Source organism: Pan paniscus, chromosome 10 (genome assembly GCF_029289425.2).
Source record: "Pan paniscus chromosome 10, NHGRI_mPanPan1-v2.0_pri, whole genome shotgun sequence".
NCBI lineage: Eukaryota > Metazoa > Chordata > Mammalia > Primates > Hominidae > Pan > Pan paniscus.
This window is the reverse complement of record NC_073259.2, coordinates 125,109,068-125,125,391: the sequence shown is the minus strand read 5'-3', so window position 1 is coordinate 125,125,391 and position 16,324 is coordinate 125,109,068. Positions and strand designations below refer to the sequence as shown.

At 53.1% G+C, this 16,324-nt stretch overlaps 1 protein-coding gene across 5 annotated transcripts in view; it reads left to right on the top strand.

Annotated features, from left to right (window-relative positions):
- Positions 1-16,324, top strand: part of TESC (tescalcin) — a 60,770-nt gene that overhangs the window by 35,233 nt on the left and 9,213 nt on the right. For 4 of the 5 annotated variants that reach the window (XR_609572.4, XM_055096232.2, XM_055096233.2 and 1 more), the window contains exons 3-4: positions 7,470-7,550; positions 15,270-15,409. Coding sequence is in view for 4 of the 5 variants with exons in the window: in XM_055096232.2 (XP_054952207.1) it covers positions 7,470-7,550; positions 15,270-15,409 (221 nt within the window). In the remaining variant the exon portion in view is untranslated. The remainder of the gene's footprint in view (positions 1-7,469; positions 7,551-15,269; positions 15,410-16,324) is intronic. The other variant, XM_003832419.6, reaches the window with a different exon arrangement.

Here is a 16,324-nt window from a genome sequence, read left to right as displayed (position 1 = left end):
TTGCCAGAATCTTCGTGCAAAAATGTGGATAGGAGAATTGCCTAGCACATTTGCACAATTCCAGGTGCTTTGAAACATTGAGAGATTAAGAGGCCAGCAGTTCTCACGCATTCATGTGTACGTGAATGCCCTGGGGACTGCGTTAAAATGCAGGTTCTGTAATGCCAGCACTTTGGGAGGCCAAGGCGGGAGGATCACTTGAGCCCAGGCGTTCAGGACTAGCTTGGGAAATATAGTGAGACCCTGTCTTTACCAAAAATAAATTGGGTGTGGTGGTACACACCTGTAGTCCCAGCTGCTCAGGAGGCTGAGGAGGGAGGATCACTTGAGCCCAGGAGTTCAAGGCTGCAGTGAGCCATGAATGCACCACTGTATTAATGCAGGTTTTGATTCACTAGGTCTGGAGTAGGGAGAGATGGTGCATCTCTAATAAGCTCCAGGTGATGCAGATGCTGCTGGCCCAGAAACCACACTTTGAGTATCTTGGCTACTGGGAAGACATGTGCTGAGTGACATGCAGTCTCTGCCTTGAAGAGTCTCCATGGGGCCTCAGCTTCCCCACTGTGGGGGACACCACATGCTGAACAGTGAGTGCAGGAAGGGGAATCAGAGGGGCACTGGGCAGGCAGTGCAGGAAGGGGAACTCAGAGGGACATTGGGCAGGCAGCCCGGCAAAGTGGCCTCCCTCAGTGCGGGGAGCCCTGGAGCGGTGGAAGTTCCGGCCTGAGAATCTGGGGCCTGGCTGCACCTTCACCTTGGAGGTCAGTTAGCCTTGTGGTGGTTGGTGGGGGTTGGGGAGCTCCATGCTCAGTACCCCTAGAGAGAACTTTGCAACTGAGCTGGGCTCCGAAAGCCACCGGAAACCAACCCACACCACGAGGCTTGAGGAAGAGCCCAGCACAGTCCTCGGTGGTTTTTTGAGCCTGGTCCTTCCCTTCTTGTTGGCCTGACGCTTGTCCTGCCCTCTTCCTGGGTCCCAGATGGGGCCTCTCGGGCTGAGGGCTGGGGGCTGGGTGAGAGCAGATGCCTCGCTCTTTCTCTCTTTAACGTAAAAATGCGCAACTGGAAGGAAGGAAGTGGTGAGAGTGAGGAAGCGCAAGATGGTTCGAGCCAGCCTGGAGGCAGAGCTGGAGTCCCGCGCCAACTCTAGCTGTGTGACTGGGGCTTAGTCTCTTTGCCTCTCTGGGCCTTGTGTTCTGGTCTGTAAAATAGGATCATCATTGTTGCCACTCATGATTATGTGGGGGTGATTAAGTGTTGCAGTGCTTAGCACAGCTTGATGTCGTGCGAGCCCTTCATGACTCCAGGGGGACATTCTGAAGCCCCGAGGGCTCAGGCTCTCCCGCAGGAGGCCTGGAAGGTGTGTGGCCCTGGAGCCCTCCTGGGCAATCCCCGCTACCCTGATGGTCACTGGGGCAACACCACTGGCCATGAGAATCAGCTCCGGCTGAGGGCAGTGACCTGCCGTCAGCCCTGGGCTCTGAGGTGAGGCAGAGCCTGTTCCCATGGCTGCAGCCTGGGCTGCGACACCTTTAGAAAAGCCGGTTCATCCAGCCCGGCGGGGACCTAGGGAGGAAGGAAAACAAAACTGACACAAGTATTGATGGAGCATGAAACTGATGAAATGAAAAGGTTAGCCTGTCCTAAGCGCTGGACTCAAGGCCGGCGCTCTCCTTGTTGAAAAGGGACATTGGCAGGTTTTAGGGAAAGTCCCTGAAGGCCAGGCACCACCATGCCACTGCCTGGGTCCGCCAGTATCATTCTTAACAATGAGAAGTGGCTTCATCTCTCTGCCTCAGTTTCCTCATCTTTAAAATGGGCACAGGCCGGGTGCAGTGGCTCACACCTGTAATCCCAGCACTTTGGGAGGCTGAGGAGGGCGGATCACCTGAGGTCACGAGTTCGAGACCAGCCTGGCCAACATGGTGAAACCCCGTCTCTACTAAAAATACAAAAATTAGCTGGGCATGGTGGCGCACACCTGTAATCCCAGCTACTCGGGTGGCTGAGGTACAAGAATCACTTGAACCCAGGAGGTGGAGGTTGCAGTGAGCAGAGATGACGCCACTGCGCTCCAGCCTGGGCGGCAGAGTGAGACTCCGTCTCAAAAAAAAAAAAGTTAAGAAAATAAAATGGGCATAAGTACCTACTTTATAGGGTTGTTGTGAACCCTATGTAATAATGTAAAGCTCTTAGAATAGTTCCTTCCATTTTGAGGGTACGTAGGTTAGCTGCTGTTACGTTATTATTATTACTACTATTAATACTGCTGCAGCGATTACTGTTACTGCTGCTGCCATTATTACTGTTATTATTTTAAAATTAAGAGCTCATCCTGTGTCAGGCAGTCTACTCAGCATCTTATGTGGATTTATCTCATTTGATCATCTCATTAGCCCCATCATGTTACCTGGATATTCCTATGATCCCCATTTTACATATGAGAAATCACGGCTTGAAGACATGCTGTGATTACTCAAGACCATGTGCCTGGTAAGGGGCAGAGCCTGGGCCAGCACCCCTCTCCCCACCTTGTGTTTGACCCTGAACCATCCCCTTTGATAGGGGAAGGATTAGGTCTGCACCCATCTCACAGATGAGGAAACTGAGGCTCCAAGAGTCAGGCACCAGTGGTGAGGGGGAGGTGAGAGTCAGGTGTGGATGTAGCAGGTGCCTATGGAGAGAGAGAGAGAGAGAGAGCAGAGGCAGCGGGCTTCAGAGCCATTTACACACCCACTGGGGGTTGTGAAGCCAGCACCTGGGGACACTGTGTCCCCAGCTCAATTCCTAGCAGGTCAAGCATGTCTTGTTGCTGCTGGTTGGGGACAGGCCTCTTGTGTTGAGTTAATTTCTTCTCCAGGCACATGGGTCAGGCTCTTCTAGGTGGTTTCTCCCCCACCTCTCCTCCCTCTCTCCTGGGACATTGGGGTCTGCTCTCCTTCCAGGGTCTGGACACCTGGGCCCTGGGGAAGGCACCTGGGGAAGGGCAGTGCCTCAGGATGGGCCAGACAAAGAGGGAAGCCCTGCGTGCAGCCATCTTCATTATTCGCTTCATTATTCGCTCAGCAAACCATTTATTGACCACCTTGCCAAGCCCAGCAGTGCAAGGCATTGAGGACGGGGTGCTGTGGACATCACAGGGTCCCCATCCTGCAAGCTGCCATCTGTGGTGCACTCCCAGTTCACCAGACACCGTGCTGAGCATGTTGCGGACTTTATCTCCTCTAAACTGTACGGCAACCCTGTGAGGTTCCTGTTTGCAAAGGAGCAGACAGAGGCTGGGTGAGGCAACGCCGTTTGACCCAGGTAGCAGAGTAGGGTAGAGCCCAAGTGTGATTCCAGAGGCTGTGCCCTTCACCCTCTGTCAGTATCAGTGTGCCCTCCTCACAGACAGACTCAGAAAGGATTAGCAACAGCCAGTGAAAGCCAGAGAGGGTTTGGCTAGCAGCATAGCAGCCAGCGGCTTCTCTGTTCTCCCAGATTCCCTCTGGAGCTCCACGTGGTCCCTTTCTCAGGGATCTGGGCCTTGGAAAATGGATTCTGTTCGGATGGCCAGGGAGAGTCGGGCAGCAGGGTATCTGGTAAGAGCATGGCTGTACGCTACCTGGCTTCCAAGCTGACTCTTCCATGCCCCCACTGGGTGAGCTGGGGCAGGTCGCCGAACCTGTCTGTGCTGAGCCTGAAGCGTCGGGGATAATAGGAGCCCTTGTGGGCTCTCTGGGAAGCGAGGTGGCTCCGGCCAAGTCGCTTGCACGGTTGTGAGCTGTAGCTGTCATTGTCATCCGATCGTGATTTCGTAGATCATCTCCCTGGTAACCCTGACTCATTCAGGGCTCTGGTCTCTCTATTCTGTCCCCTCCTGTGGTCGCCTCCCACTAATGAGGAAAAAGGGCAAGGCATCGAGCTGTCTGCGAGCAGTGAGGGTGTGACCTGCATACAGAAAAGCATGTGTCACACACACAGGGACTTTGACAGACGGAACATGCAACAGAATGTTCCCGGCTCCCAAAAGGCCCCCATATTCCCTCTCAATCACCCCCAACTCTGGGGCGGTTCACCACCCTGACTGCAGAGGTTCGTGTTGTCACTTTCTGTTCTTTACATAAATGGAGTCATAGTGCAGTAGCACAGCAGTTCTTTTTTGTTTTTTTAAAGACTTATTAGAAAATTTTAACAGCTTTATGGAGCTGTAATGCACATATTATAAAATTCGCCCATTGAAAATGTACAGTCCACTTTAGAGCACCTCAGAAAGAAGCTCTGCACCTGTTAGCCATCACCCCATCCCCAGCCCCTGGAAACCGCATCTCTCCACTTTGTCTCCCTGCATTTGTCTTTTCTGGATGTTTCCTATAAATGGCATCGTACACCATTTGTGTCTGGCTTCTTCCACTGAGCATCATGTCTTCCAGGTATATCCGTGCTGTGGCATGGATGAGAATCTCGTTCCTGGACAGGTGCAATGGCTCACACCTGTAATCCCAGCACTTTGGGAGGCTGACGTGGGTGGATTACCTGAGGTCAGGAGTTTGAGACCAGCCTGGCCAACTGGTGAAACCGCACCTCTACTAAAAATACAGAAGTTAGCTGGGCGTGGTAGCACATGTCTGTAATCCCAGCTACTCGGGAGGCTGAGGCAGGAGAATCACTTGAACCCGGGAGGCGGAGATTGCAGCCGAGATCCACTGTGGAGCAGGCCCATGGAGATTGAGCCGAGATTGTGCCACCGCGCTCCAGCCTGGGCAACAGAGTGAAACTCTGTCTCAAAAAAACAAAACAAAACACCTTGTTCCTTTTTATGGCCAAAAAATAATCTTTTTTTTTTTTTTCCATGGCCAAATAACATCCCATCTCTCTGGGCCAGCTGTCCCGAGTCTACCTCCTTTTGAACTGGGTTTCTGGAACTGGGTTTCTGGGAATCTAAAACATGAGTCTGCCGTGACACAGCTACTGAGTTTGGCCAGAGGCCATGGGTGAGCCCAGCTGAAAGGCCTGGGTGGGAGGGACAGGAGGCCATGCCGGGGACACAGAGGGACCCGGGAATCGGCCAGGTCCTGCTGTGCCTCTCCATGCCTCCATCCCCACCCCTCCAATGCGTAAGGCAGGGCAGCACAGGGGCCACGAGGCATTCACAGAATCTTCCAACCCAAACAGCGTAGAGTCCCTTGCGTCTGTTTTGCCTCCTCCTCTCCAGCATCTGTCTGTCCTAGTGTTGAATCCCACTCCCAATGACTGTCCCGTCATCACTTCCCACCCGGACGTCCTCATTTTCAGTGGGCTGATACCCTCTGCCTTCCCTACCTGGGCCTGACACCTTTTTCCCTAGGATCACCAGCCTGTGTGCTGGGTCCTTCCCAAGACACTGCCCGTGGAGGCCCATGGAGCAGAAGGAAAAGGTGAGCAGGAAGCAGATTGAGAGAACCCAGGATGGCCTTCCGTGAAAGGCAGGGGAGGAGGGCAGGCAGGTGAGGGAGTGGCTGACGCCCCTGCCTGCAAACCTGCAGCCTCTAGGACTCAGCATTACCTGTGCCAGCTACAGGGTGTCCTCCTGTGAAATTCACCCTCCCCTCTCCCCAGCCAAGCTTTTTTTGCCTTTTTTTTTTTTTTTTTTTTAAGAGATTGGAGTCTCACTGTATCACCCAGGCTACAGTGTAGTGGCACCATCATAGCTCACTGTAACCTTGAACTCCTGGGCTTAAACAATCCTCTTGCCTCAGCCTCCTGCATTGGTTGCTAGCTGGGACTACAGGCGCATGCCATCACACCTGGCTGGCTTTTTTTTTTTTTTAACAGCTTTACTGAAATGTAATTTACATAATACAACTCAGCCATTAAAATGTGCAATTCAGTGACGTTTGTTGTATGTACAGAGTTCTGCATCCAGCACTGCAGTCAATATTAGAACATATTCATCACTCCCAAAAGAAAGCTGTACCCTCAGCTGGCACGACGCATTCCCCTCTCCCCAACCCCCTGACAACCACCAATCTGCTTTCTACCGCTGTGTATTTACCTATTCCAGATAGTTCATGTAAATGGAATTATGTAATATGTGGTCATTTGTAATTGGCTTCTTTCACTTTGCATAATGGGTTTTTTTTGTTTGTATTTCGAGACGGAGTCTCAAAACTCAAAAGTTTTTTGAGACTACAGTCTACCAGGCTGTAGTGCAATGGTGAGATCTTGGCTCACTGCAACCTCCACCTCCCGGATTCAAGCAACTCTTGTGTCTGAGGTTCCCAAGTAGCTGGGATTACAGATGTGCGCCACCACACCCGGGTAATTTTTGTATTTTTAGTAGAGATGAGGTTTCACCATGTTGGCCAGGCTGGTCTTGAACTCCTGACCTCAAGTGATCCGCCTGCCTCGGCCTCCCACAGTGCTGGGATTACAGGTGTGAGCTACGGCGCCCGGCCTCACTTAGCATCATGTTTTTTTAGATTCATTTTGTGTTGTAGCATGTATCAGTACTTGGTTCCTTTTTATGGCTAAAAAATACTCCATTGTGGTTGCAGTGAGCCAGGATTGCACCACTGCACTCCAGCCTGTGCGGCAGAGCGAGACTCCATCTCAAAAAACAAACAAACAAAAAAACTCCATTGCATGGGCCACATTTTATTTCTCCAATTATGAGTTGACAGATGTTTGGGTTGTTTCTGCTTTACGGGTGAGCAATGCTGCTGTGAAATTCACGCACAGGTTTTTATTTCTCTTGGGCATATCCCTAGGAGTGGAGTTGCTGGGTTGTCAATACTCCATGTTTAACCTTTGAGGACCTGCCAGACTGTTTTCCAGAGCTCCAAGCCAGCACCCCACTGCCCTAAATACTGACCTAGGGATTTGAGGATGGGCTTCAGGCAGTCTCTGAATCCCCAGAATGGACACAAATCCCACGTCTCTGCATTTGTTTGGGGATGAATGTACAGTCCACCTCTTTGAGTCTCAAAAATATCTCAAGGCCGGGCCAGTGGCTCACACCTGTAACTCCAGCACTTTGGGAGGCTGAGGCAGGAGGATCACTTGAGCCCAGGAGTTCAAGACCAGCCAGGGCAACATGTCAACACCTTGTCTCTACAAAAAATTTAAAAAATTAGCTAAGCATGGTGGCGTGCATCTGTCATCCCAGCTACTTGGGAGGCTGAGGCAAGGCATTGCTTGAGCCCAGTAGGTCGAGGCTGCAGCGAGCTATGATCGCACCACTGCACTCCAGCCTGGGTGACAGTGAGACTCTATCTCAAAAAAGAAAAGTATCTTGAGCCTCCAAATCCTCCCTGCCCTTGCCCAGTCTAAAGGTTAGAGGAAGGGACAGATAAGTGAAGCGTATTCCAGTTCTGTCTCCTAACTCTGAACTATTCTTGTGGGGGCCTGTTAGGGATCCAAAATACAGCTTGATACAGGATGAAAATGCCAGCTGACGTCTGCTGTCTTTCCTTATTCTCTTCCCGGTATCTCTCCTTCTTGGAAACCAGCAAGGAGAACTTCAACAATGTCCCGGACCTGGAGCTCAACCCCATCCGATCCAAAATTGTTCGTGCCTTCTTCGACAACAGGTGGGCGTTTTCCCCTGAACCAGCCCAGTGGCAGGCACCCTTGTCTTGTGTAACATCTCGGGGTACTCGTTTCCTAGAATGACCCTTTGAGCTGATGCCCAGAAGAGGGGGCCAAGCTGGGTAGGGGTTATGAGCATAGGTTTGGGGTTGGACCATTCTGGATTCATAGCTGGGCGACTGGGCTGCTCACTCAAGCTCTCTAGGCCTCTGTGTTCATTGTCTCTGGCTGTGTAACAAATTACCCCAAAACTTAGTAGTTTAACACAATAGCCAGGCATGGTGGTGCACACCTATAGTCTCAGCTGCTGGGGAGGCTGCGGTGGGAGGATACTTGAGGCCAGAAGTTCGAGGCTGCAGTGAGCCATGATCACACTGCTTGCACTCCAGCCTGGGCAACAGAGTGAGACCCTGTTTCTAAAAAATAATAAAATGAAAAATAACAATTAAATAAGAACAATTCTCTTAGAAACATTCTAAGACAACTGTTGAGGAAGACTTTTTAAAAAAGAAAATTCGAGGCTGGGCACAGTGGCTCACGCCTGTAATCCCAGCACTTTGGGAGGCCAAGGTGGGTGGATCACCTGAGGTCAGGAGTTCAAGACCAGCCTGGCCAACATGGTGAAACCCTGTTTCTACTAAAAATAAAAGAATTAGCAGGGCACAGTGGGTCATACCTGTAATCCCAGCACTTTTGGGAGGCTGAAATGGGCAGATCACTTGAGGTCAGGAGTTCAAGACCAGCCTGGCCAACCTGGTGAAACCCTGTCTCTGTTAAAAATACAAAAATTAGCTGGGTGTGGTGGTACACATCTGTAATCCCAGCTACTCAGAAGGCTGAGGCAGGAGAATCTCTTGAACCCGGGAGGCGGACGTTGCAGTGAGCCGAGATTATGCCACCGCACTCCAGCCTGGGCGAGAGTCAGTAAGACTCCATCTCAGAAGAAAAAAAAAAAGGAAAAGGAAAACTAGAAAGCATTTATTATCTCACCATTTCTTTGGGTCAGGAAAGGAACCTGGGTGCAAATTAGCTGGGGGTCTCAAAGCCTCGTGAGCTTCAGCCAAGGCATTAGCTGGGGCTGAGGTCTTGCCTCATGGCTCAACCAGGGAGGCTCTGTTTCCGGATTCAGCCTTGTGGCTGGTGGCATCTCCTGGGCCCCTCCACAGAGCTGCCCACAGCATGACGGCTTGCTTCCTCCAGAGCCAGCCCTGAATGAAACGGTGGGACATATCCCACTATCTTTTTGTAACTGAATCTCGAAAGTGACACCCTATTCCTCCTGCTGTGTCTCTTCGTTAGAAGTGAGTCACTAGGTCACCCCCCTCTTGAGGGGACAGCACAGGGATGTGACTACCAGGAGGCAGGGATTTTGGGGGCCATCTGGGAGGATGCCTCAGTTTCACCATCTCTAAAATGGAGATAATCGGTCAGGTGCGGCGGCTCACAACTGTAATCCCAGCACTTTGGGAGGCCGAGGCCGGCAGATCACTTGAGGTCAGGAGCTTGAGACCAGCCAGGTCAACATGGTGAAACCCCCATCTCTACTAAAAATACAAAAATTAGCCAGATGTGGTGGCGTACACCTGTAATCCCAACTACTCGGGAGGCTGAGGCAGGATAATCCCTTGAACTCGGGAGGTGGAGGTTGCAGTAAGTCGAGATTGCACCACTGTACTCCAGTCTGGGCAACGGAATGAGATTCTGTCTCAAAATAAAATAAAGTGGAGATAATCATAGCACTTGCCTAGCAGGGTTGCTGTGAGGGGCACTGAGGGGATGTGTGGTGAAGCGAGGTTAGCTATTCATATGTTCATCACTGTGGCTTACAAAGAGGTGTGCACCTTGGCCAGTGTCCCAGAGCTGAGGCACAGGCCAGAGCTTGAGCCTCAGTGTCCAGTATTGTTTAAGGTGAAAGACCTGGGTGACCGGGATGGAGCCTGGAGGTGTCTGGGACTCTAGGGGGGATGAAGGGGTGGGTATACCCTCCCCATGCTGCTGGGGCCTGTGGCAGACACAGTGAGGCCCGCCAGCCTGTTTGCCCCGAGGTCCCCATGTCTGCAAAGATGGCTGGGAAACGGAGGATGGCCAGAAAGAGGAAGGACGGGAACAGGCGTGGTGTGGTGATGAGACCGTGGGGGCTTCCCTGATGGGTCTTGAGCTGTGCAGGGATGAACCACTCACCCTGGTTCTGCCAGGGATGTGGGACCCTGGACGAGGTGCTGAGCCTCCCAGGGTCCCACTGGAAACTGGGGTGCTGCTCACGGGGAGAGGGGTCCTTCAGCTGCCCCTGGAGTTGCAGGGGCCTTCCTCTGTGGCCCATGGGGCAAGGCCTGGCGAGAGAGTGACCAAGAGTTAAACCAGAGAAGCAGGGAGAGAAGGTTCCAGGCAATGGGAACTGTGTGTGCAAAGGCCCTGTGGCACAGGGAGCTTGGGGAGCTGAGAGGCAGACCCAGCTGGATCAGAGAGAGGCCAGTGTGGTGTGGGGAGGGCAGGCTGCATCGGACAGCATCTGTGGACCAGCAACAGCAGGGGTCTTCAGGAGCCAAGATGGGGGACGCTGATGGACTTTAAGGTGAGGGTGTGAGGGGGTGGGTGAGCCAGGTTTGCACTTTGCAGAGGGCGCTGTGGCTGCTGGTTGGTTGTAGGGGTGGGAATGGGAGGTGGAGGCCAGGGAGGAGTGAATCATGGTCCCGGGCTTGGGTCAGGGGTGCCCCGAGGATCTGGGGAGCAGGGGGCAGCTCTGAGCCACCTGGGAGGTTATAGATGAGGAAGGGTTGGATCCGGGAGTTGGGGTGAGAGACCTGGTACCGCAGGAATCTTCACAGCCAGTTGTCATGTGTGCCAAAGAGGAGGGGCCTGTGGAGCTTAAGTGACTGTGAAGTGTGTGAAGTTGCACAGTCAGTGGCAAAGACAGAGTGGAATCCGGTGCCCTCACCTCCTTTTAAATCCTGGTTCTCAGAGAAAGGACTCAGGTGGGCAGTGCGTCTTAGGCCAGTCCCCAGATGAGCCAGAGCAGGCATCAGGGCGGGAGGCGTGCGGCCCCTGACAGGGCACCTAGAGTTGGAGGCACTGACAGGAAGATGGTACAGGGGACCAGAGCCCAGGGGGTGCCTGTGCGTGTGCGTGTGTGTGTGTGCGCGTGTGCGCGCACGCGAGAGAGGGAGCATGTGTGCACGTTTAGGGGGTGTGTGTAGGCACGAGGCTTGTTTCCAGAAGGCTTGGGTGCAACTTTGGCCAGTTGTAAAGTTGGAAGAGGGAACTTCTAGGGTGGATGAGATGAGAGGTGGATTTCACAAGGGCATATGTTCATCCAAACACAAGATCTGTGCATTTTAATGTATGCTCTTATTCCTTAAAAAAAAAACTTGACCCAAGGTCACTTGGCTGTCAGTTGTCACTTGTAGGAACTGGGATTCCAACTCGGGTCTGTCTGCCTCACGATCCTGGACAGACCCAGGAGTTGTGTTTTCGGCTCTTGGGGTGGAATGCACGCACCTGCCAGGCTGTTTTCCATGAACAGCCGAGCTCCAGGAGACAGGGTGTGGGGAAAGGGCTGGGGCGGATGCCTCTCTGTTTTCAGAAGACAAGAGGGTGCACTGGGTATGCCGCTGCCAGACTTAGGGACGGGCAGACGGAGGCAGTAGCCTCCTCCTCCTTTGGAGGGTCTGATTTAGGCCAGAGCTGTGGGAGGACTGGCACAGGCATGGTGCTCCCTGAAGGAGGGGGGCAGGGACCTCAGTCATTGGGGAATATTGGGTGTCCAGAAGTTGGACGTTGAAACAAGTGGCCACATCTCAGGGGGACTCCAGGCGGGACGGGCCTGTGGGGACCCTGAGGAGGGAGCTAGGCAGGAAGGGGCGGTGAGGTCTGGGCTGGTGTGGGTGGCTGAGACCACCCTGCAGGCCTGGGAGACCAGGTGGGATTGGGGATTACCAGGAGAACTGGGGAGGCCCCAGGAGGGTGCTGAGTAGGGGAACAACAGGCTCTGATTTGCATTTTGCAAAGCTCATTCCGGCTGCACTTGGAGTGCGTGAGAAGGTGGGGGCTGGGCCAGGCAGCTGCAGAGGCCAGGAGAGAAAAGGAAGGTTCCCAGGGGACTGACTAGAGGTGTGAGCCTGGGGCTGGGTTGGGTGTAGGGGGGCATCCAGGAGACTCCGGGTCTGGAGCTGAGGGCAGCTGTCATTGTCCCTGCCTGACAGAGCTGTCGTTGAAAGATGGTCAGGGTTCTCCTGGGCTGAGCTAGAAGTGGAGGGCGGTGGCCAGGTATGGGGTGGTGAGAGCCTCCCCTATAGGTCCCTGGACCTCGGCCTCTGGCTGCTTCTTAGAGAAACCTGGTGTGGAGAAAGGGAGGTGCCAGTGACTAAGGCTGGCCCAGAAGTCACTGAGGGAGGGGATGATTTTAAAAAGGGTTTCCTCTGGCCTGCACCCAGAACAACTTCGTGGGCTACAGCTGGGAGCCTGTAACTGTTGGAAAAGGGCTTCTCATCACATCCTGTAAATGCTGAGAAGCTGGAGGAGGATTTCAGAGGAGATGCTGGAAACAGGATTTTCCTTTCAAGAAATACCAGCCTCAGCCTTTGTTCCTAAGACTCTTTGGGAACAGGTCTTGGGGAAGGGGTATTTTGAGCAGAGCCCATCCCCACCTCCAGGGCGCCCCATTCCTTACAGAAGAATTGGAAAGTTAAGGGGGCATCTTTGCAAAAAGAGTGAAAATGGCCTGCCCTCATGCTGGGTTGCAGATTTAGATGTAGCCCCTGTTTTCTGTCCACTGATCTTCATCCTGGTGCTCATTTTAGAAATGGGAGTTAGAGGGCTGGGTGTGGTGGCACGCACCTGTAATCCCAGCTGCTCCAGGAGGCTAAGGCAGTAGGATTGCGTATGGCCAGGGTTCAAGACCAGTCTGGGCAATATAGCGAGATCTCATCTCTTAAAAAAAAAAATAAATAAATAAACTTTTATTTAAAAAATGGAGTGGAGAGCAAGTGGGGCTGGTTCCAGCTGCTCTGTCTGGGTTTCTTTGGCACTGGCTGTCATTGCCTTTGGAGACCAGAATGTTGGTTTCTGCAGACCTGCAGGAGCACTCGGAGGGGAAGGGACCCTCCTTCCTTGAGTTGGGTCCTGAGGCTGAAGCAGTGCCGGTCACAAGGTTCCCAGAGAAGGACACACACCTGCCTTCCCCAGGGGTCTATCACATTTTCACCCATGCTAATCTTAATCCCTCTTGCTGCAGCCTAAACCACTTGGGAAGGACGTGTGAGCCAGTCGCTGTGGGAAGGGCTTTCAGAGCAGCCCGATAAGTCCGGGGGCTATTTTTATGCTCTGTAAATTTGGTCTCTGCCGCCCACAGTGAGAACTTTGAGGTTATTAAAGCCTGTGGCAGGAGCAGTGGGGAGCTTCATACGATAAAAGAGAGAAGAGAGACCTGTGAAAACACATAAAGATGGGGCTTCCTGAGCCCAGGGAAGGACAGATCTCATCCCGCAGATGGGCAGTTTCTTGATCCGCCTTCCCTAATCCAGACTTGGGACCCCACCTCTCCCTGGAAAATCTCCTGGAAGAGAAAAATAAAAAAGTGGGAGTTCCCAGGACACTTAGAGGCTGTCGGATGGGTGTTAGTGTATTTGCTGGGTGCTGAAAAGGAGTAGTAGATGAACCTCTAAAGAGAGAATTGCAAACATATTCTTTTACATGGAGGGGCAGTCGTGCCCTGGGTGGGACCCAGGTAACATATCCAAGCACTAACCACTAACTGTTAGCCACCCCGGGCCAGCTAGGCACTGCCCCTTCCGAAGGGCCACAGTGAGAGGCTGTGGCAGAACCTTGAGCTTGCCAGCCATATGACAGCCTGCCCCAGCAGCCTCGGGCGCTCACCGTCACAGTCCAGTAGAGATAAGGGTTTGACGACAGTGGGTCAGGAGCTTGGGTTTGGAGTCATCTCCAGGCTGTTTTGTTTGTTTCGTTTGAGACAGGGTCTTACTTAGGCACCCAGGCTGGAGTGCAGTGGCGTGATCTTGGCTCACTGCAGCCTCGGCCTCCTGGGCTCAAGCGATCCTCCCACCTCAGCCCCCCAAGTAGCTGGGACTACAGGTGCACACCACCGCACCCATCTAATTTTTTGTAGAGACAGGGTTTCTCCCTGTTGCCCAGGGTGGTCTTGAACTCCAGAGCCCAAGCAATTGGCCTGCCTCAGTCTCCCAAAGTGCAGGGGTTACAGGCGTAAGCCATTGCGCCTGGCCTCCGAGCTATTAACAACTGCCAAGACCTGAGCTGGACCACACATTTCTGAGTCCCTCATCTGGGTGTCAGGCAGTGTGCCGGGCATGGGGCATGAACTCCCTGTGTCCCCATCCCCCAGAACACCAGCCCTTTCTTGCCTCCTCCAAAAAGCACATTTGTACGGCCAGCCTCAAACCTGCCCTAACTTACCACAAAACTTTCAATCATTGGCAAACTTTGTATTTGGGTATAAACAGATTACTTAGAGATGCTTGCAGCCAATCACCATCCTAAAATTTTGAACTAGTGAGAGCGAGCAGAGGTTGGCAAACCTTTTCTGTAAAAAGACAAGGAGTAAATATTTTAGGCTTTGCGGGCCACGCAGTCTCTGTTGCAGCTACTCAGCTCTGCAGACAAGCATAAATGAATGGGCATGGCTGTGTGCCAATAAAATTTTATTTATGGACACTGACATTTGAATTTCATGTAATTTTCACTTGTCATGAAATACTATTCGACTTTTTTTTTTTGGCAAGCATTTTTCCAACTATTTAAAAATGTGAAAACCGGCCAGGCACATGGCTGTCATATATAGTCCCAGCACTTTGGGAGACCAAGGCAGGAGGATGGCTTGAGCCCAGGAGTTTGAGGCTGCACCACTGAACTCCAGCCTGGGCAATGGAGTGAGACCCTGACTCTGACAAAATTAAGATAAAATTGTGAAAAGTCTTCTTCCTCTTCTTCCTTTTTTTTTTTTTTTCTTGAGACAGGGTCTCCCTCTGTCACCCAGGCTGGAGTGCAGTGGTGTGATCTCAGCTTACTGCAACCTCCACCTCCTGAGTTCAAGCGATTCTCCCGCCTCAGCCTCCCGAGTAGCTGGGACTACAGGTGCACACCACCATGCCCAGCTAATTTTTGTATTTTTATTAGAGGCGTGGTGTCATCATGTTGGCCAGGCTGGTCTCGAACTCCTGACCTCAGGTGATCTGCCCACCTCGGCCTCCCAGAGTGCTGGAATTAGAGGCATTAGCCACCGCGCCCAGCCCAAAAAGTCTTCTTAGTTCAGGGGCTGTATGAAAATAGATGACAGGCCAAATTGGGCCTATGGGCTGTTTGCCAACCCCTGAGCTAAAGGAAAGGATCAGGAGATGTACTCAGGGAGTTACTGGATTGCTTGGTTTCTTCATAAGTGCTGGCCTGTGTGCACCATCACACACCCACGCATCCCTCTGTCACCGCCTGAATCAACGGTCACGCAGTTGTCTCTCTCTCTTCCACCTCCCTGATGATGAGCTCCATGAGGGCAGGGCAAGGGCTGAGCTTTCAGCTTCCGGAGCCTGCAGCCCTGCCACGAAGCAGGTTCTTGGGGCACAGATGCAAGGCGAGAGCAGCCATCGTGGGTCCAGTGTGCACCCTGAGAGCGGAGTTCTCGGGAGCTAATGGTAGCAAGAGGACAAGATCCAGTTCTTCATTTATTTCCAACACCCTCCTTGTTGCTCCCGTAGGAACCTGCGCAAGGGACCCAGTGGCCTGGCTGATGAGATCAATTTCGAGGACTTCCTGACCATCATGTCCTACTTCCGGCCCATCGACACCACCATGGACGAGGAACAGGTGGAGCTGTCCCGGAAGGAGAAGCTGAGATGTGCGTGCCACTGAGTCCCCTTGCTCACACCTGGCCTGGGGTGCAGCCTCCCCTAAGACCTCAGAACGCAAGGCGCCTCTGCAGCAGGAGGCTGGGTGTGCATTGGCTTGGGGGCTTGGAGGGCTTGGGGCCACCAGCCCTCGTCCCTGTGAGGCTGGCATTGCTGTCTCCCGTTCCCGGCACCCTCATCCTAAACATTCCTCAGCAGCTTGTGGCTTCCTGGGACTAGAAGGGGGTTGTGCGGTGGATGTGAAACAAGGCCCTTGATGCAAAGACCTGGGTTCCAGTGTGGCCCGTCTCACCAGCCATGTGACCTTGAACCTTGACCCAGAACGTGGGTATGCCGATCATGCGTGGTTCTGAGGGCTGGGTAAGATCACACGGTCAGCCTTTGGCACACAGGAAGCGCTCCCTAAAGTCAGTTTCCTCCTCTCCCTCCTCCGTGGGCTGTGCTATTGCTGGGTTCCTGAGACCAGCCCCACTATGTTCTGGCTCCCGAGTGGGTTCAGTTGTGGTCCCAGCTGGCCAGCCGCACAGGTCCCAGGCAGTGCCCCGAGTCACATCTCCTTTTCCTGTGGCCTTTCCCATGACTCCTGACATCCCTCTGTGCCCCGCCCCAGGTCAGCCTCCTCATCAAGAAAATGTAAACATGGGACTTCGCTATATTTAGCACTGGAATGTGTATGCGGGGCTGGTGGGAACAGCCCGGGTGGCGGGGGGTGGGGGGGTCCCTGGTGTGAGCCTGGTTTCCTGTCTGCTCCAAGGGGCGTGGAACAGGACGGACTCAGGTCCAAATCCCTGGTTTCCTGTCCCTTAGTGGTGTGGCCATGGGCAAACGCCTTAACTTCCGTGAGCTTTGACAGTCTGTCTGGGAGGCAGGGCTCAGGCATCCCTGGCCTCTTGGGGTTGGGTGAG